The sequence below is a fragment of the Leucoraja erinacea genome, chromosome 2 (genome assembly GCF_028641065.1).
Source record: "Leucoraja erinacea ecotype New England chromosome 2, Leri_hhj_1, whole genome shotgun sequence".
Lineage (NCBI taxonomy): Eukaryota > Metazoa > Chordata > Chondrichthyes > Rajiformes > Rajidae > Leucoraja > Leucoraja erinaceus.
This window is the reverse complement of record NC_073378.1, coordinates 6,227,865-6,250,216: the sequence shown is the minus strand read 5'-3', so window position 1 is coordinate 6,250,216 and position 22,352 is coordinate 6,227,865. Positions and strand designations below refer to the sequence as shown.

At 40.6% G+C, this 22,352-nt stretch overlaps 1 protein-coding gene across 1 annotated transcript in view; it reads left to right on the top strand.

The window, feature by feature from the left end:
- Positions 1-22,352, top strand: part of LOC129706776 (ankyrin repeat and SAM domain-containing protein 6-like) — a 50,808-nt gene that overhangs the window by 5,781 nt on the left and 22,675 nt on the right. Inside the window, exons 2-7 of the mRNA XM_055651251.1 lie at positions 6,067-6,111; positions 7,146-7,350; positions 7,866-7,972; positions 9,868-10,013; positions 11,436-11,661; positions 21,986-22,035. Of these exons, the coding sequence (XP_055507226.1) occupies positions 6,067-6,111; positions 7,146-7,350; positions 7,866-7,972; positions 9,868-10,013; positions 11,436-11,661; positions 21,986-22,035 (779 nt within the window). The remainder of the gene's footprint in view (positions 1-6,066; positions 6,112-7,145; positions 7,351-7,865; positions 7,973-9,867; positions 10,014-11,435; positions 11,662-21,985; positions 22,036-22,352) is intronic.

Genomic DNA, 22,352 nt, shown 5'->3' with positions numbered 1-22,352 from the left:
GGGTCCTGGCACCAGGAAAGCAGCACACCATCCTCGAATCCCGTCTGTTGCCGCAGAAACCCCTGTCCGTACCTCTCACAATGGAGTCTCCCACTACAATGGCGTTGCCTGACGTTGGCCTCTTTGGTTTTGGCTCAACAGCCCTTTTTGCTTCGCAAGCCAGTCCGCTGCCCGGTGTAATAACGTCTTCTGTCCCGACAACTTCTAAGTCGGTGAACCTGTTCACAAGAGGTACAATTCCCGAGGACGTTTGCATTCCATGCTTCCCTCCCTTTCTCACCGTCACCCACCTTCTCTCTTCCAGTACCTTAGGTGTAACAATATTACTGTGGGACTTGTCGAGGAACGACTCAGTTTCTCGGACAAACCTGAGGTCATCCACTTGCTTCTCCAGTTCCCCAACACGGTCCTTCAGGAACTGTACCTGGATGCACTTCTCACATTTGTAACAGCCAGAGGCACCAGCAGTGTCCTTGACCTCCCACATACTGCAAGCATCACACTGAATCAGCTTGCCTGACATCTCCTTCTTTCGTCTCTCCCTCTCGAGCGTTTTGCGTAGCCTCCTCTCCTCCTCGCCAAAGACTCACACTTTTCTCACAGGGCACTTCCCTCACTCACTGCCGCTCCCTAATAGCCGTCTTGCTTATATTGACTGATAAATTGCCTAATTTACCAATTTACAAACCAAATTCCTCAGTTTTCAACTGTTCCCCCCCCCCCCCCCCCCCCCCCCCCCCCCCCTCACTCACTTCTAGCTCTCCTCCCACTTGGGCTAGAGCCAATCAGTGTTTTCTGATGCTTAACTTTGTTGCTGTTGCTTCCAAATCTACAGCAGCTCTGAGTAAAGTCTGCCTGTGCTTTGCCTCTCCTTTTCAACTGTTTCCTCCCCCTCTGACTCACTTCTAACTCTCCTCCCACTTGAACTCGACCCGAAACGTCACCTATTCCTTTTCTCCATAGATGCTGCCTGACCCGCTGAGTTACTCCAGCTTTTTTTTTGTCTATCTTCGGTGTTACAATGCTGAGAACTATATTTTCCACTCTGTATCTTCCCAATTTGCATTCTATTATATAGCATGCAAAACAAAGTTTTTTACTGTACCCTCAGTAAGTGACAATTATAAACCTAAAAAGCATGGAAACAGACCCTTCTGCCTATTGAAGGCAGCATCCGCCTGACCCGCTGAGCTACTCCAGCTTTTTGTCTTGTCTTCGGTTTAAACCAGCATCTGCAGTTCCTCCATAGACACCTGTCCGCTGAATCCGCGCCAACCACAGATCATCCTTTCACACTAGTTCTATATTGTTCCACTTTCTCATAATCACCCTACACACTAAGGGCAAATTTACAGCAGTCAATTACCCTAAGATCCTACACCTCTTTAGAACGTGGGAGGAAATCTGAGCATCCCAGGGAAACCCACACTGTAACACAGAGAACATGCAAACTCCACATAGACACAGATGGCATTGCAAGGGAGCAGTTGTGCCGCCCCGGCAGTGGGAGTGCATGAATCGTTACTTCAGCCAATGGTCCTCTGTCCCTGAGGCCGTAAGTCTTTGACCTTTCTCCGTGAAGCTCGTGCAAAATGGGGGCTGCACCTGTCCATGTCAGCCAACCGAGTACTGAGGGTTCCCATCCCATGAGATATCATGTAGTCGCAATGGGTCCTCCTGTACCAATTTAAAGATAAAGGCAATGCTTCCGAGACTTAAGCATTGTTTATCCCAGATTCACTTGAAATATCCAGCTGGTGTTTAATGGATTTATTTTTAGTGAAATTTTAGTTGACTGTATGTGAGAGACTTGCATTTTTAAATAACAATTAGGAGCAGGTGTGGGGAAATTGGTTGTTCAAATCTGTTCCGCAGTTTAATAGTGATCATGGCTTGTTTCCCAGCCATGTCCTCGCATTGCATGGTTTTATTTAATATCCAGAAATATATCAATGTCGGTCTGGAATTAACCCTAACAAATATCTGGGGTAGCAAATAAGTATATAATCTGCCAAGTGAAGAAATTTTGTAGCTGCAAAAGACTATGAGAATAGTCAACTCTCAGCAGGTCAGGTAGCATTTCTGGTAGATGTGGATAGGTGACATTTCAGGTCAGAGTCCTTCTTATGATTCAAGTTGCATACTGTCCTGACTTAGAAATGTATCATGCAATAGAACTAAATCTTCAAATTTCCTCCTCTGAAGCATTGAGAGTATCCTTATGATGAGGATTGTGGGAAAGCAAGATGGTGACATGTACCTACTTTCTTGAGGGCAATTAGGCATAGTCAGTGAGTGCTGTGAAATAATAAAGAATTAAAATTATATATTTGTTTATTAAACTAGCATTAAGAGTTTTGAAGAGGAGAGGGTGTCAGGTCCCCTAATGAAGTTGCAAGCTACTGCGGATGCTAAAACTAGTGGATGGAGGGAAATCAAAAGACCATGCTTCAGGACGGGACCTTTCTTCAGGAAGGGAGTGGAGGAGAGATCACTAGAGATGGTAATCAAAGTTGGTATGGAAAAGATGAAAGGATGCAGATGTGATAAGAAAGGGCAGGGGTAATGAAGGAGGGAAAAAGCAAGGACTACCTGAAATTGGAGAAGTCAATGTTCATACCTCTGGTGTGTAAACTGCCCAAGCAGAATATGAGATGCTGCTCCTCCAATTTGCTGTGAGACTCGCTCTGGCCATGGAGGAGGCCCAGGACAGAAAGGTCGGAATAGGTGGGGGAGTTGAAGTACTGAGCCACCGGGAGATCAGGTTGGTTAATGCGAACTGAGTGGAGGTGTTGGGCGAAGCGATCGCCAAGCCTGTGCTTTGTCTCACCGATGTAGAGCAGTTGACACCTAGAGCAGCGGATGCAATAGATGAGGTTGGAGGAGGTGCAGGTGAACCTCTGCCTCACCTGGAAAGACTGCTGAGTCCTTGGATGGTGTCGATGGGGGAGGTAAAGTGACAAGTGTAGCATTTCCTGCAGTTGGAAGGGAAAGTACCAGGGGAGGGGGTAGTTTGAGTAGGAAGGGACGGATTGACCAGGGAGTTGCGGAGGGAGCGGTCTCTGCGGAAAGCCGAAAGGGGAGGAGATAGGTAGATGTGGTCAGTGGTGGGATCCCGTTGGAGGTGCCGAAAATGGTGGAGGATTATCTGTTGTATGTGACGGCTGGGGTGAAAGGTGAGGACTCTGGGACTCTGTCCTTGTTACGAGTGGGGGAGATGGGGAGTGAGACCCTGGTGAGAGCCTCTTCTATAGGCGAAGAGGGGAACCCCTGTTCCCTAAGAATCTCCGAGGCCCTGGTTTGGAATACCTCATCTTGGGAGCAGATGCAGCATTGACGGAGGAACTGTGAGTAGGGGATAGAGTCCTTACAGGAAGCAGGGTGGGAAGAAGTGTAGTCCAGATAGCCATGGGAGTCATTGGGTTTGTAGTAGATGTCGGTCATTAGTCTTTTCCCTGCGATGGAGATAGTGAGGTCTAGAAATGGTAGGGAGATGTCGGTAATGGTCCAGGTGAATTTGAGTGCCGGATGTCGAGTATAGGAGCAAAGAGGTATTTCTGTAGTTGTACAGAGCCCTAGTGAGGCCACACCTGGAGGGTTGTGTACAGTTTTGGGCTCCTAATTTGAGGAAGGACATTCTTGCTATTAAGGGAGTGCAGCGTAGGTTTATAAGGTTAATTCCCGGGATGGTGGGACTGTCATATGTTGAGAGAATCGAGCAGCTGGGCTTGTACACTCTGAAGTTTAGGATGAAGAGAGGGGATCTTATTGAAACTTATAAGATTGTTAAGGGTTTGGACACTAGCATGAAACATGCAGGAACCATGTTCCCGATGTTGGGGGAGTCCGGAATCAGGGGTCAGAGTTTAAGAATAAGGGGTAAGCCATTTAGAACGGAGACGAGGAAACAATTTTTCTCACAGAGTTGTAAGTCTGTGGATTTCTCTGCCTCAGATGGTGGTGGAGGCCGGTTCTCTGGATATTTTCAAGAGAGAGCTAGATAATGCTCTTAAAGATAGCGGATTCAGGGGATATGGGGAGAAGGCAGGAACGGGGTACTGATTGGGGATGATCAACCATGGACACATTGTATGGCGGTGCTGGCATGAAGGGCTGAATGGCCTACTCCTGCACTTATTGCATGGGTGCAGGAGGTAGGAGGTAACACCAATGCAGTTGTCAATGTAGCGGAGGTATAGTTTGGGAATAGGGCCACGGTACACCTCGAACAAGGATTGTTTGACGTACCCTACATAGAGGCAGGCATAGCTGGGGCCTATGCGCATGCCCATGGCTACGCCTTGGATTTGGAGGAAATGGGAGGAGTCAAAGGAAAAGTTGTTGAGGGTAAGGACCAGCTCCACTAGGCGGAGGGGAGTATTAGTAGATGGGGATTGGTTGGTTTTGCGGTCGAGGAAGAAATAGAGGACACTCCTGGTTGAGAATGGAGGTGTAGAGTGAAGATGAGGGAGTGGGGGCCTGGAAAACAAAAGTCATGGAGGAGACGAAGAGCCTGTGAGGTGTCTTGGACATAGGTAGGGAGGGAATTGACCAGGGGGGATAGGATGGAGTCGAAGTATGTGGAAATAAGTTTGGTGGGATCTAATCATTGATGTATATCTAAATCATTGATGTATATTGTAAATAGCTGCGGTCCCAGCACCAAGCCTTGTGGTACCCCACTAGTCACTGCCTGCCATTCTGAAAGGGACCTGTTAATCAATACTCCTTGTTTCCTGTCTGCCAACCAATTTTCTATCCATGTCAGCACTCTACCCCAATACCATGTGCCCTAATTTTGCCCCCTAATCTCCTATGTGGGACCTTATCAAATGCTTTCTGAAAGTCCAGGTACACTACATGCACTGGCTCTCCCTTGTCCATTCTGCTAGTTACATCCTCAAACAATTCCAGAAGATTAGTCAAGCATGACTTCCCCTTTGTAAATCCATGCTGACTCGGACCGATCCTGTTACTGCCGTCTAAATGTGCCTCTATTTCATTTCATCTTTCATAATTGACTCCAGCATCTCCCCCACCACCGATGTCGGGCTAACTGGTCTATAATTCCCTGTTTTCTCTCTCCTGCCTTTCTTAAAGAGTGGGATAACATTAGCTACCCTCCAATCCACAGGAACTGATCCTGAATCTATAGAACATTGGAAAATGGTCACCAATGCATCCACAATTTCTAGAGCCACTTCCTTAAGTACTCTGGGATGCAGACCACCAGGCCCTGGGGATTTAGCAGCCTTCAGTCCCATCAGTCTACCATACACCATTTCCTGCCTAATGTGGATTTCCTTCAGTTCCTTCGTCATCCCAGATCCTCTAGCCACTAGTACATCAGAAACATTGTTTGTGTTCTCAATGAAGACGGATCCAAAGTACTTGTTCAACTCATCTGTCATTTCCTTGTTCCCCATAATAAATTCACCTTTTTCAATCTTCAAGGATTCAATTTTGGTCTGAACTAATTTTTTCCTCTTCACATACCTAAGCTAAATAAGCTTTTACTATCCTCCTTTATATTCTTGGCTAGCTTAACTTTGTACCTCATCGTTTCTCCCCGTATTGCCTTCTTAGTTATCTTCTGTTGCTCCTTAAACATTACCCAATCCTCTGGCTTCCCGCTCGTCTTTGCTATTGTACTTCTCTTTTATTTTATCACAAGTTATGAGTGTTTTATTATTTTATTATTATATCCCTCAAAACAGACCAATGAAATTATTTTTTGCAGCAGCACAACAGATATATAAACATAGTACTATGTAAACATAATAATACATCATGGCCTGATACGGCAACTCGAATGCCCAATGTCTATACTACTCTGACTATATCCAGTAGTCCATACAAGTGCGTTGCATTACTATGACTATCCAGTAGTTCAGTAAACCTGCTGGTCCAACACTGCCACAATTCTGAGGGTGCTATTTCATCTGGAATTTTCTATACTGGTGTGTACATAAAGGAATAATAATTGATATCTGATTAGGGGAAACTATGCATTTTTTAACAATAAATTTGTAAAATATTTAAATAATGTTTCTGCTTTGCTTTCAGACGAAGAGAAAAGGAGACCAGACATATTTTGTGCCTTAAAACTGGGTAAACATCACACTACAATTTATTATATATTGGTTGGAAGGAAACAATTAATTCCACAAGAGAGCATCTATTGATCAGAAAACTATTACCATTCAGTCTTCCGGTTAATTTTGAATTGATATGATTTATTTTCCAGGCTCAATTATTCCAATTGCCTCTTCACTTGGGCATTCATTTTTCACCTTGCCATAAACTGAAGCATATTCAAAATGTTGTCCATTATTCAATCTAAACAATTTAATTCACACATTAGTCCTATGCTTATGAAAATGTACTAGCTCCTTTGGTACTTATAATTTATTTTTAAAGTTATTTTTATATCAGATCTCTCCACATCCTGACATCTACTCCCCCTTTATTTTTTTTTGCATTCCTCGGCACTAGATTCTTGAGAAACCCCCTCCTCTACTTTATTCTTATTCCTAACATTGATGCCCTTTTAGTGTCTGATTGATAAAAGGCATTAAAATGGGGAAGGAGGTGCGGTGAATAATGATTTTGACTGTATCTTGTAAAGTTTGAAGTGGAATCAGCAGTAATTCCTGAATAGAATTGCATGTGTACTTGGGTTGGGAAACTTTGCTTGGTAATGTGGAAGTATATAGCTCTTGGTTAACTCTTTCAAATATAAGGCAAATGGGATGCATGCTGCTTATTCTTTCCTGGTAGCTGTGGAATTCTAACTTAAATCTTTATACTTGTTTGCTTTTTGAGCTTAATATTATTACCACCCCAATATTATTTCTTTATCAGATTATAAAACTCAAGCTTTTAGTATCTTTGTGAAGTATCTAGGGATGCTTTGAGGTCTACATACAACATTGAACGAATGTGAACAGGTGGTCGGTGTGGACTCAATGGGCCGAAGGGTCTGTTTCCATGCTATATCTCTGTTTTCCTAAAGGCTCTGTATAAATATGTTTTTGCCATGAAATATCTGCAATGTGATTTTTGTTTTGAATGACTGCATATTTTCAAAGTTTTCTGTATCGCTACTAATTTGTGTCTTCTGCATTTGTTTTGTTTGTAAATAGGGAGCTATCCATTGGTGAAGGAGATTCTTGATGAAGATGCAAATCAGGCCAATATTGTTAATGCAGATGGTGCCTCTCCGTTAATGATTGCTGCCATGACAGGTCAGCTAGAACTTGTACAACTTCTTTGTGAGAGGAACTCTGATATTGACAAGCAAGATGGTGTTCATGGGTGGACAGCCTTAATGCAAGCTACTTACCATGGGTACATAAAACAAACATATTACTTTTAACCTATCATACTCATTTTTATGTTTATTTTTTAGGAAGTTATTGGAGATCTTAATTTGAGTTTTGTTTTAATGAAACTTCAATATAACAGGAACAAATTTTATACTGAAACTTTGGACAGCGAAGTATCTTCCTTTTGGGTTAGCATTAATTCATTGAATTAGCATTGCCAATTTTCAAAGAAAAAAATAGCTTTTCTGTCCTCCAATCCAAAGTTATTAGTATCAATTTTTCAACTCAACACATTATTCTACATTTTTAAATAGTACTTTGAGGCAGTGGTTTGTGAATAAATGCATGGATAAATTGGACGTTGACTATTTTAGTTTGGAGATTCGATGGAAACTTATTTTCTAATGTTAAAGCACAAGCTGATATTTTTAAGTACTGAGGGAGGGAAACAATGCTTTATTTCAGAAGTGATTTCATAACTTGAATAGTGCCTTGTGACATCTGTAAATGTGGATTATTTGTATTTTCTTTCTTAAGGAGCAAGGATGTTGTGAAGTATTTGTTGAATCAAGGAGCAGATGTCAATCTCTGTGCCAAGGATGGAGTAACTGCATTTGATCTTGTAATGCTGCTAAATGATCCAGGTAAAATTCAAGAAATACCTAGTTTTTTTTTACTACAGTTATTGCGTCATAGTGTTGAGACTACTCCCACAAAGTAAAAAATGTGTGGTGAACAATTCTGAACATTATTCACTTTTCTTTTTTATGTTAAAAAATAAAATCTATTCGGAAGCATACAAAAGTTATTCGATATTTGTCATCTTCCTGGCAAAAATAGACATTGGTGTCTTGTTGGTTTTCCTGATTCTGGTACCAGATCACAAAAGAATGCAAAGTTTGAAACTGATCATCCATTGTCGTCTTTGCCATTTTGTCTTAAAAAAAAAACCTCCCCAATAATTATTTGTTCCCCAAACCTGGTAGTTCAGGGAGGATAGATGTTAGTTGTGTCTATAAGGACATAACCTGTAACTGTGCTGATTCTCTTATTTTCCAGGAACTTGAATATCTGGTTTTAACAAAATAAACAATGCTATAGATGTGGCTTTGCATTCTCCTGATCTCCTCAACTCCATGGAACCTGCTTTAAGGTTTTGTACCTCACTGTTCAACACGTCATAAATGATTGGAGCAGAATTAGGCCATTCGGCCCATCAAGTCTACTGCCATTCAATCATGGCTGATCTATCTCTCCTTCCTAACTCATTCTCCTGCCTTCTCCCCATAACACCTGACACTTCCTGACATTCACATGCAACTCTTTACATCCAACTCTGCGCATAGGAAAATAAATGTTGAAATTCTTTGAGAAATGCCCCTTTTTGCCATACGATTTAAATTGGTGGGTTATTAATATCATTTATGGCTGTGGACAAGATTAAGTCGATGGGCTGACTTGCTACTCAGATGTTCACTTTGGTGTGCATATTCCAGGTGAAATCTAGATTTGTGTTGTGCATTAATGAAGCACCATACCAAAACAGTCTCCAAAAACATTTGAAAGCATCACAAATATAGTGTTCAAGTCCCAAGTGAATATAGTACCAATTAAAACTTGATAAGACTAATGCAATGAAAGTTTAGGAGAGAATGAGATGTATGGTGTAATTTGTTATTTTTGGTTGTTAAAAATCTGCACAGAAAAATCGACCAAATGTCCAGGCTTGTGCAATGCATTAATGCATTGATTTGTGTTGTCCCTCCCTTTCTTGTATCCAGACAGCCACTAAACAGTTTGAATCATCTCATAGAAATATTTAAAAACATAGAAAATAGGTGCAGGAGTAGGCCATTCGGCCCTTCGAGCCTGCACCGCCCTTCAATATGACCATGGCTGATCATCCAACTCAGTATCCTGTACCTGCCTTCTCTCCATACCCCCTAATCCCTTTAGCCACAAGGGCCACATCTAACTCCCTTTTAAATATAGCCAATAAACTGGCCTCAACTACTTTCTGTGGCAGAGAATTCCAGAGATTCACCACTCTGTGTGAACAATGTTTTTCTCATCTCGGTCCTAAAAGATTTCCCCCTTATCCTTAAACTGTGACCCCTTGTTCTGGACTTCCCCAACATTGGGAACAATCTCCCTGCATCTAGCATGTCCAATCCCTTAAGAATTTTGTAAGTTTTTATAAGATTCCCCCCTCAATCTTCTAAATTCTAGCGAGTACAAGTTAAGTCTATCCAGCCTTTCTTCATATGAAAGTCCTGACATCCCAGGAATCAGTCTGGTGAACCTTCTCGGTACTCCCTCTGCGACAAGAATATCTTTCCTCAGATTAGGAGACCAAAACTGTACGCAATAATCTCGACACAATATTGCCCATTGCACTTCTGTTTCCAGCTTGATTAACTTGCTTGAACATCGTGCTTTTATCATTATGTGGCATGCCTCCATGCCAAAGGTAAAGTTTAACTTTTAACAGTTTCTACTTTTACTGCTGAAATTAACCAGAAGCTATTCTATTTATTAGATACAGAACTTGTACGACTTCTTGCATCTGTCTGTATGCAAGTTGATAAAGAGAGAAGTAAACCAAAATCCAAGACGGTACCTCGTTCAAGAAGTAAACTGTCCTTAAATATCCCTGCGCCTCCAGAGGACAAGGGGGGATTAAAGGTATAAAAATAGATGATCAATGCAATTTTATTTATGCTTTTAATAGCGATGTTTTGCAATTTTTTTTAAATGATTTTTTTGCCTGCATTTGCACTTTCCAGATAGAAGTTGCCCCTTTTTTTTGGTTTATGCATGTTCATTATCTTCTCTAACCAGGAATTGTGTAGACTAAATTTGAAAATTTACTTACCAATAATGCGTTATACCTTTCTGCACACTCTTTTGCAAAGTTGAAGCTCTGTTTTCATTAAGTTCCCGGTTTTATTATAATGAGTAATCTCTCCAGACATTAATGATTAATTAACATTTCTAGTTTATAGACTGGTATCTGAGTTTTTAAAATTCCTATTGCTGAAAGATCGAGTTAGCAAACTTTAAGGAAACAAGTGACAAATAATTGGTTTTATGGTTAAGATTGTTAATTTCCTTGTCTGTCCACTTAAGCCATTATGAAAATGGCAAGGTAGCTTGTACAAAACGTTATCTTAGAATCATAGCATCAAACAGCATGAAACAGGCCCTTCGACCCATCTTGTCCATGCCAATAAAGATGTCCTATCTACACCAGTCCCGCTTTTGGCCCATGCTCCTCTAAACCTTTCCTCTCCATGTACCTGTCCAAATGCCTATTAAATGTTATAGTACCTGCCTCAACTACCTCCTCTGGCAGCTCATTCCATATACCACAGTGGAAAAAGTTGCCCCTTGGATTCCTATTGAATCTTTCCCCTCACACCTTAATCGTATATCTTTTTGTTCTTGGTTCCTCTATTCTGGTACAAGATTCTGTGCATTCAAGATCTTAGACACATCTATAAATTCATCCATCGGCCTTCTTCCCGCTAAGGAATAAAATCCTGGCCTGTCCAACTTATCCTTACAGCTCAGGCCCTCGATTCCTGGCAACATCCTTGTAAATCCTCTCTGCATATTTTCCTGCTTAAAGTTGGAAAAGTTCTAGCCATGATCATCTTGAGCAACTTTGATGGACAATCATTAAGTGTCAATTAGAGGCTTGTTTCTACAGTTTATGTTAGAAATAATCACACTTGGTTACTTCTGTCATAGTCAAGAGGCTTCTGGGTTTTGCATCAAAAACATTTGTCAAAAATACCTAAAGTTATAGTGGGAATTATGAAACAGGGGAGCCATTGTGAATATTAATAATTTGACTATTTAATAATTCCAGAAACTCATTAGCATATACAATTTCCTATCAACACAGCTATAATCTATTTTAGAACTTAGAAATATCACTCTTTAGCATCTTAAAGTTTGACATTCCCAGAATGAATGTATTCTTTAATCTTTTTAACTAATTTGTTTGGAGCAGGATGGATCAATTGACTTATTTAATGATTTTGACCCCTTTTTAGTTGACTGTTGACCAATTTAAATATTCTTTTTCTTTATTGTGTCTAGTCTTGGTGGAATAGAATGTCCAACAGATTCCGTAAATTGAAATTGACTAGGACACTTAGACAAGGCTTTTCCTCAAATCGGCTTGCCCCTTTCTTAGATGATCCTAAAATTGGATTGGATTCAACAATGAAAGCCACCCAAAAGGATGACTCCAATGATTCAGCCTTGACATCTGCAGGCAATATAGATTTCTCTATGGCTTGGACATCACAAAGCAAGAACGGTGGTGAGTTAATCTATTTTTAAAATACCTTTTTAACCTTTTTAAAAATGTCAGTCTGCAATTTGTAATTAAACATATCTTTAATTATGCCTCTTTAAGTGTATGTACTGCATTTAATTTAAATCTAACAACTTGGTGTTAAAATTGTTAATGGGGCCGCATAGCTGTTCCATGAAATATATAGGTTTTTGAGATTTGTTCATTTGTTTTATCCAAGCTTGAATTCACAAGTTCTCAGACTTTGCAGGCCATACAGAACATTCTTAGTCATAAGTTTAAAGTAAAACAGTAAGGTGTAAGAGAGAGAGATCATTGATGGAAGCAGAATGAATGGGCTGACTTTGTATAATGAATCTGTTCTACTGTAAATAATTGAACAATGTCAAAAGTGTTTAATTGGCTATGTACAGGCAGCAGAATCAAGACATTCTTGCTTACTGCAACCTTACAGGCACATTAATGCAATAACACACAAGTAAATGAACAATAATCTATAGCGGGGGACGACAGATGGGCGCAATGGGCTAAGTGTTCGGCTGGCAACCGGAAGGTAGCCGGTTCGAATCCCGCTTGGAGTGCATACTGTTTATTGTGTCCTTGGGCAAGACACTTCACCCACCTCTGCCTGCGTGTGAATGTGTGTGAGTGACTGGTGGTGGTCGGAAGGGCCGTAGGAGCAGATTAGCAGCCACGCTTCCGTCAGTCTGCCCCAGGGCAGCTGTGGCTACAGAAGTAGCTCACCACCACCGAGTGTGACTGAGGAGTGAATGAATAATGCGATGTAAAGCGCCTTGAGAATTAGAAAGGCGCTATATAAATCCCATTTATTATTATTATAGCAATGTTACAACATTTTGAGATTTTAAAAATCAAGTCTTTAATCTATCCCATCAGATAAAGCATAAAAAGAAGTTTAATTTGACATCTAATTCACTTTCATATCTTCAGTATTAAAAATGTTATGGCCATTTTCATACTCGGAAATTGGCATCTTGTTCCCTATTGCTTTTTCATTGACTTAACACAAAAGCTGTGATCGAGAACATTTAAAAGCCGATAACTTTCTTAAAATTTAAGAGAACTGAAAGAAATTTTCAGTTATTATAGATTGAAGCATTCTGAAACAAATATGAAACAATCTTACTTAGATGACTTTAAATTAAAGCATATAATTAGTTAATTACCTAATTGTAGCTAATTACAAAATTCAATTACTAGATCTAAACATCTATCCATTTCTTAAGAATAGATTAACATTTTTAAATAGCCTAAGTGTCCAAATAACATTCACACAAGAATTCAGAATATAACATAATTTTTAAATCTCATTGTCATGGGTTTATAGGCCAAATGGAAGGAATTTAATGTTTAATACCTGTAAATTAATGGCCATTTAAATCAGCTTGCGAGTGGGATTTTCTGGAACGGGACCATTTGCAACGTTGAGGATGCGGTGGATTTAAACCCATATCGGCAGCAGACACTGCCGGTTCTTCGGGGGAAAAAATCACCGTTTCGCAACTTAAAATGTGAATTAAATACATCTTAAGAAACACTTTTATACATAAAACTACTTTCTTTTACCTGGTCCTCCATAAAATCCGTCCCAGTTGTCGGCATTGACGGCTTCAGAAGCTGCTTTTAAAATGACTCCAGCGATTAACTTGTCGGGTGAATTTTTTTTTAAAACACACAGAATGGCTGTAGGAACAATTCTTTAGCAAAATCTTGCACTCCAACAAATATAATTCTGGACCAGGTCGGGGAAAAAAACCCAGTTTTAACACCCCTCCCCCCCCCTCAAACGCGCCAAAATCGCGCACACGGCCAGTGGCAGAATTGCAGCGCCGCTGAAGGTAAATTTTGTAACATACCTTTAATCTATAATACAATAAATTACCAATCAATAATACTAGGAAAAAGACTAATAATGCAACAACCAAAATATGTAGTGCAACCAAAATAAAGTCTATATAAGATCATAGTTGCTGAGGTAGTGGTTAATGTTATACAGTATTCAAAAGCCTGAAGGTTGTTTGGAAGAAGCAGTCCTTGAAGCTGGAATTATAGTTTTCAAGGTTCCTGTACTTTCTTCCCAATGGTAGTCGCGAGATGAGAGTGTGACCAGGGTGGTGATAGGTCTTTGATATTGGCTCATTTTTGAGGCAGCGCCTCCTGTAGATCCCGTTGATGGTGAGAAGATGGGTAGGTGGGACTAATGTAAAATTGGGAATGTGTTAAACAAATGCCTCCTTTCTGTTTGGATGCCTTCAAGTTACCCTTTTCTATTTGTCCTGGTTTTTCTTCTGAATATTTGTCCAGACATACTCACCTCTGTGACTTGGGTCTGAATCTTGTCCATCTGCAGAAATTCTATGCATGCATATATGGGGATAGATGTACTGTGCCTTCCATAATGTTTGGGGCAAAGACTCGTCATTTATTTATTTGCCTCTACTCCACAATTTGGGATTTGCAATAGAAAAAAAATCACATGCGGTTAAAGTGCACATTGTCAGATTTTAATAAAGGCCATTTTTATACATTTTGGTTCACATGTAGAAATTACAGCAGTGTTTATACATATCATGGACTTCACCAGTTGCTGGGTATCTTCTCTGGTGATGCTCTGCCAGGCCTGTATTGCAGCCATCTTTAGCTTATGCTTGTTTTGGGGGCTAGTCCCCTTCAATTTTCTCTTCAGCATATAAAAAGCATGCTCAATTGGGTTCAGATCGACTTGGCCACTCAAGAATTGACCATTTTTTAGCTTTGAAAAACTCCTTTGTTGCTTCAGCAGTATGTTTGGGATTGTTGTCTTGCTGCAGAATGAACTGCCGGCCAATGAGTTTTGAGCCATGTGTTTGAATTTGAGCAGATAAGAAGTGTCTATACACTTCAGAATTCATTATGCTACTGCCATCAGCAGTTGTATCATCAGTGAAGATAAGTGAGCCAGTACCTGCAGCATCCATACATGCCCAGGCCATAACACCCCCACCACTGTGTTTCACAGATGAGGTAGTATGCTTTGGATTTGGGCAGTTCCTTCTCTCCTCCATACTTTGCTCTTGTCGTCATTCTGATATGTTAATCTTTGTCTCATCTGTCCACAAAACTTTTTTCCAGAATTGTGGTTGCTATTTTAAGTACTTCTTGTCAAACTGTAACCTGGCCATCCTATTTTTGCAGCTAACTAGTGGTTTGCATCTTGCATTGTAGCCTCTGTATTTCTGTTCATGAAATCTTCTGCAGACAGTGGTCATTGACAAATCCACACCTGACTCCTGAAGAGTGTTTCTGATCTGTCAGACAGGTGTCTGGCGATTTTGCTTTATTGTAGAGAGAATTCTTCTGTCATCAGCTGTGGAGGTCTTCCTTGGCCTGTCAATTCCTTTGCTATTAGTAAGCTCACCAGTGCTCTCTTTCTTCTTAATGATGTTCCAAACAGTTGATTTTGGTAAGCCTGAGTTTGGCTGATGTCTCTAACAGTTTTATTTTTGTTTCTCAGTCTCATATTGGCTTTGACTTTCATTGGCACAACTTTGGTCCTCATGTTGATAAACAGCAATAACAGTTACCAAAGGTGATAGAAAGACTGGAGGAAAGACTAGGCGCTGCGAGCTCTCTTGTACCTGCATTAAGGAGGCATTTAAACACACCTGAGCAATTACAAACACTTGCAAAGCCATGTGTCCCAAACATTATGGTGCCCTGAAATTGGGGGGGGGGGGGGGGTGGGAGAACGACTATGCATAAACACAGCTGTAATTCTTACATGGTGATACCAAAGTGTATAAAAATACCTTTTAATAAAATCTGACAATGTGCACTTTAACCACATGTGATTTTTCTCTATTACAAATCTCAAATTGTGGAGTACAGAGGCAAATAAATAAATGATGGGTCTTAGTTCCAAACATTACAGGGAGGTGGTCACTCCAAGACCACGGGAGACAGAAAACTGGGTCACAGTTAGGAAGGGCAACGGGCAGAGGCAGGGACTGGTGAGTACCCCGGTGGCTGTCCACCTTGGAAATAAGTACTCATGCTTGAGTAAGGGTGGGGGAGACAGCCTACCTGGGGGCAGCGACACCGGCCGGGTCTCTGGCACAAAGACCGGTCCGGTTGCTCAGAAGGGTAAGGAAAAGAAGGGGAGGGCAATTGTAATAGGGGACTCTATAGTCAGGGGGTCGGATAGGCGATTCTGTGGACGCAGACAGGAGTCCCGGATGGTAGTTTGCCTCCCTGGTGCCAGGGTCAGGGATGTGTCTGAACGTGTCCAAGAAATCCTGAAATGGGAGGGAGAGGAGCCTGAGGTTGTGGTGCATATAGGTACCAACGACATAGGTAAAAAAAGAGAAGAGGTCCTGAAAGAAGAATTTAGGGAGTTAGGTAGAGAGTTAAGGAGAAGGACTGCAAAGGTAACAATCTCAGGATTACTGCCTGTGCCACGCGACAGTGAGAGTAGGAATGGAGTGAGGTGGAGGATAAATGCGTGGATGAGGGACTGGTGCAGTGGGTATGGATTCAAGTTTCTGGATCATTGGGACCTCTTTTGGGGAAGGTGCGACCTGTACAGAAAGGACGGGTTGCACTTGAACTCAAGGGGGACCAATATCCTGGCGGGGAGATTTGCAAAGGTTACTGGGGAGACTTTAAACTAGTATGGTTGGGGGGAGGGACTCAAATTGGGAAAGCTAGCAGTCAGTGTGTGAAGCAGGGGGCAGAGAATGGTAGCACTCTGACCCAAAATGTAGGGGAGAGAGAAGAAAAAGAAAATAATCAGAGAATAAGAGAGGGTGGGTTTCTTAAATGTGTATATTTTAATGCTAGGAGCATTGTAAGAAAAGTGGATGAACTTAGAGCCTGGATTGACACCTGGAAGTATGATGTTGTGGCGATCAGTGAAACATGGTTGCAGGAGGGCTGTGATTGGAAACTAAATATTCCAGGATTTCGTTGCTTCAGGTGTGATAGAATTGGAGGGGCAAGAGGTGGAGGTGTTGCATTGCTTATCAGGGAAGATATTACAGCAGTGCTTTGGCAGGATAGATTAGAGGGCTCGTCTAGGGAGGCTATTTGGGTGGAACTGAGAAATGGGAAAGGGGTAGCAACACTTATAGGGGTGTATTATAGACCGCCAAATGGGGAGCGAGAATTGGAAGAGCAAATATGTAAGGAGATTGCAGATATTAGTAGTAAGCACAAGGTAGTGATTGTGGGAGATTTCAATTTTCCACACATAGACTGGGAAACACATTCTGTAAATGGGTTGGAGTTTGTAAAATGTGTGCAGGATAGTTTTTTGCAACAATACATAGAAGTACCTACTAGAGAAGGGGCGGTGCTAGACCTCCTGTTAGGAAATGAGATGGGTCAGGTGGCAGAGGTATGTGTTGGGGAACAGTTCGGGTCCAGTGATCACAATACCATTAGTTTCAATATAATTATGGAGAGGGACAAAACTGGACCTAGGGTTGAGATTTTTGATTGGAGAAAGGCTAACTTTGAGGAGATGCGAAAGGATTTAAAAGGAGTAAATTGGGACAGTTTGTTTTATGGGAAAGATGTGGAAGAGAAATGGAGAGTACATTTAAAGGTGAAATTTTAAGAGTACAGAATCTTTATTTTCCTGTTCGGTTGAAAGGAAATCGTAAAAATTGTAAAGAGCCATGGTTTTCAAGGGAAATTGGACACTTGGTTCGGAAAAAGAGGGAGATCTACAATAATTATAGGCAGCATGGAGTAAATGAGGTGCTTGAGGAGTATAAAGAATGTAAAAAGAATCTTAAGAAAGAAATTAGAAAAGCTAAAAGAAGATATGAGGTTGCTTTGGCAAGTAAGGTAAAAGTAAATCCGAAGGGTTTCTACCGCTATATTAATAGCAAAAGGATAACGAGGGATAAAATTGGTCCATTAGAGAGTCAGAGTGGACAACTATCTGCAGAGCCAAAAGAGATGGGGGAGATATTGAACAGTTTCTTTTCTTCAGTATTCACCAAGGAGAAGGATATTGAATTATGTGAGGTAAGGGAAACAAGTAGAGTAGCTATGGAAACTATGAGGATCAAAGAAGAGGAAGTACTGACACTTTTGAGAAATATAAAAGTGGATAAGTCTCCAGGTCCGGACAGGATATTCCCTAGGACATTGAGGGAAGTTAGTGTAGAAATAGCAGGGGCTATGGCAGAAATATTTCAAATGTCATTAGAAACGGGAATAGTGCCGGAGGATTGGCGTACTGCGCATGTTGTTCCATTGTTTAAAAAGGGGTCTAAGAGTAAACCTAGCAATTATAGACCTGTTAGTTTGACGTCAGTGGTGGGCAAATTAATGGAAAGAATACTTAGAGATAATATATATAAGCATCTGGATAAACAGGGTCTGATTAGGAACAGTCAACATGGATTTGTGCCTGGAAGGTCATGTTTAACTAATCTTCTTGAATTTTTTGAAGATGTTACTCAGGAAATTGATGAGGGTAAAGCAGTGGATGTTGTGTATATGGACTTCAGTAAGGCCTTTGACAAGGTTCCTCATGGAAGGTTGGTTAAGAAGGTTCAATGGTTGGGTATTAATGGTGGAGTAACAAGATGGATTCAACAGTGGCTGAATGGGAGATGCCAGAGAGTAATGGTGGATGGTTGTTTGTCAGGTTGGAGGCCAGTGACGAGTGGGGTGCCACAGGGATCTGTGTTGGGTCCACTGTTATTTGTCATGTACATCAATGATCTGGATGATGGTGTGGTAAATTGGATTAGTAAGTATGCAGATGATACTAAGATAGGTGGGGTCGCGGGTAATGAAGTAGAGTTTCAAAGTCTACAGAGAGATTTATGCCAGTTGGAAGAGTGGGCTGAAAGATGGCAGATGGAGTTTAATGCTGATAAGTGTGAGGTGCTACATCTTGGCAGGACAAATCAAAATAGGACGTACATGGTAAATGGTAGGGAATTGAAGAATGTAGGTGAACAGAGGGATCTGGGAATAACTGTGCACAGTTCCCTGAAAGTGGAATTTCATGTAGATAGGGTGGTAAAGAAAGCTTTTGGTGTGCTGGCCTTTATAAATCAGAGCATTGAGTATAGAAGTTGGGATGTAATGTTAAAATTGTACAAGGCATTGGTGAGGCCAATTCTGGAGTATGGTGTACAATTTTGGTCGCCTAATTATAGGAAGGATGACAACAAAATAGAGAGAGTACAGAGGAGATTTACTAGAATGTTGCCTGGGTTTCAGCAACTAAGTTACAGAGAAAGGTTGAACAAGTTAGGGCTTTATTCTTTGGAGCGCAGAAGGTTAAGGGGGGACTTGATAGAGGTTTTTAAAAATGATGAGAGGGATAGACACAGTTGACGTGGAAAAGCTTTTCCCACTGAGAGTAGGGAAGATTCAAACAAGGGGACATGACATGAGAATGAAGGGACTGAAGTTTAGGGGTAACATGAGGGGGAACTTCTTTACTCGGAGAGTGGTAGCTGTGTGGAATGAGCTTCCAGTGAAGGTGGTGGAGGCAGGTTCGTTTTTATCATTTAAAAATAAATTGGATAGTTATATGGATGGGAAGGGAATGGAGGGTTATGGTCTGAGCGCAGGTATATGGGACTAGGGGAGATTATGTGTTCGGCACGGGCTAGAAGGGTCGAGATGGCCTGTTTCCGTGCTGTAATTGTTATATGGTTATTATATGGTTATAATTATAGACCTGTTAGTTTGACTTCAGTGGTGGGCAAATTAATAGAAAAGATACTTAGAGATAATATATATAAGCATCTGGATAAACAGGGTCTGATTAGGAAGAGTCAGCATGGATTTGTGCCTGGAAGGTCATGTTTGACTAATCTTCCTGAATTTTTTGAAGAGGTTCCTAGGGAAATTGACGAGGGTAAAGCAGTGGATGTTGTCTATATAGACTTTTGTAAGGCCTTTGATAAGGTTCCTCATGGAAGGTTGTTTAAGAAGGTTCAACTGTTGGGTATAAATGCAGGAATAGCAAGATGGATTCAACAGTGGCTGAATGGGAGAAGCCAGAGGGTAATGGTGGATGGCTGTTTGTCGGGTTGGAGGCAGGTGAAATAGTCGGGTGCCTCAGGGATCGGTGTTGGGTCCTTTGTTGTTTGCCATGTACATCAATGATCTGGATAAAGGTGTGGTAAATTGGATTAGTAAGTATGCAGATGATACCAAGATAGGGGGTGTTGTGGACAATGAAGAGGATTTCCAAAGTCTACAAGAGTGATTTAGGTCATTTGGAAGAATGGGCTGAAAGATGGCAGATGGAGTTTAATGCTGATAAATGTGAGGTGATACACCTTGGCAGGACAAATCAAAATAGGACGTACATGGTAAATGGTAAGGAATTGAAGAATACATTTGAACAGAGGGATCTGGGTATAACCGTGCATAGTTCCTTGAAGGTGGAATCTCATATAGATAAGGTGGTGAAGAAAGTTTTTGGTATGCTAGCCTTTATAAATCAGAGCATTGAGTATAGAAGCTGGGATGTAATGTTAAAATTGTACAAGGCATTGGTGAGACCGAATCTGGAGTATGGTGTACAATGTTGGTCGCCTAATTATAGGAAGGATGTCAACAAAATAGAGAGAGTACAGAGGAGATTTACTAGAATGTTGCCTGTGTTTCAACAACTAAGTTACAGAGAAAGGTTGAATAAGTTAGGTCTTTATTCTCTGGAGAGCAGAAGGTTAAGGGGGGACTTGATAGAGGTCTTTAAAATGATGAGAGGGATAGACAGTTGATGTGGATCAGCTTTTCCCTTTGAGAAAAGGGAAGATTCAAACAAGAGGACATGACTTCAGAATTAAGGGACAGAAGTTTGGGGGTAACATGAGGGGGAACTACTTTACTCAGAGAGTGGTAGCGGTGTGGAATGAGCTTACAGTGGAAGTGGTGGAGGCAGGTTTGTTGGTATCATTTAAAAATAAATTGGATATGCATATGGATGAGAAGGGAATGGAGGGTTATGGTATGAGTGCAGGCAGGTGGGACTAAGGGAAAAAACGTTGTTCGGCACGGACTTGTAGGACCGAAATGGCCTGTTTCCGTGCTGTAATTGTTATTGTTATATGGTTATATGGTTATTATGAAGGGCACTGTCAGCCCCAAAACATACTTGTATGCAGGAGTAATAAGCAAGCAAATTTATGCATATATACATCGTGGATCCTGGGTTTTGTTGAAATGGTGTATCATTTTCATCTATAATAATGATCCAACTAATTTTGACAATAGTGCTTGAAAAAGTTTAGAAATTGAATGCTTTATCATAATGCAATTTATATTAAAAGAAAATCCCGATTTTATCTGAAACATAATGTATACAGATTACATTACTTATTTGTTTTGTATCTTTTGGAGTGCTTATTGGAATTTGTTCTTCCTATGGTCTGGCTGATGCTTGACTCGTATCTATCATCATCCGAACATATTACCATGAATAATCTTTGTACAGTTTGGAAACTGTCTGTGTCCAAATTAAATGTTTCATTTTCCAACTTCAGTGACAGTGTTTCTAATTTCAGGTCTGGAATAACCTGAGGTTGCGAAAGACATTATGTTAATACATTCAATTCCTTCCTTATCCTTAAAAACAAAATGTGGTGATTTATCGAAAGAATGTTCTGCAGCATTTTCATGGTTCTGCTTGAAGCAATTGTTTGTCAGTGTACTGTAATCTAGCCTACAGAATAACATGCAGATGTAAACCAAGGCTTAATGCGATTAAACACCTTCCACTTTCTCGACCTCCGTATTGTTGATTAAGAAGAAACAAACATTACCTGGCCTGTTAAATGCTTTTATTTTCTAATATTGCTTATTTAATTGAAACTATAACAGCATTTAAAAAAACACGGTTAGCTACATGGGTAGGGAAGGTTAAAAAGGATATGGACCAAACACTGGCAAATGGGTTAAGCTTAGATGGGGCATCTTGGTGGGCATTGACGAGTTGGGCCAAAGGGCCTATTTCTGTGCTATGTGACTCTATGACTAAAGATAACTTTATGAAGGCCTAAACAATGTAGTAGCGTGTAACTGCCCCCCTATAATACTAGGTAAAGACATTCATTGTCGGTACTGGGCGTAATTAACTTTCCTGTGTGTGTTGAGTACTGTTATGCTACTTTGAGCTAGAGTTGCACAACATTTAATAACAATATTTATTTTATAAGATTGTGAAGATTACTATTAGCAATTGCATTTTAATATGTTTGCTTTGATTTGCACTAAACAGTTTGCAGAATAGAATAAGTACCAAAATATTTGGTGTCAAATATGACTTTTGTTTAAATCTATTTTAAAGGACATGGCCATACTTGTACAGAAAAAGATGATGTTCTTCTTACAACTATGGTAGGTTATGAATTTATCTTTCAGGGAGTATTATTTTCTATATATTGGCAAAATAAAATTTGAAATAAAATAATTTGGTATATTGTCTTCAATTGATTTCAATTAACTCCTTGTTAATTGACCATTAAAATGCTTCATAATGAAAACATCAAAACATTTTCCACTGGTCATTGACGTGGCTTTGTCAGTTTCTGTTTCCCATCTTGGTCATCCTTGTGGGTTTACTGAGTGAGTCTAAATTGAGTGTAAACTGACATTTTGACACAGAAACCTTGTTTGAGTCGATCAAGATTCTCACTTTCATTTTGTCAATTGAA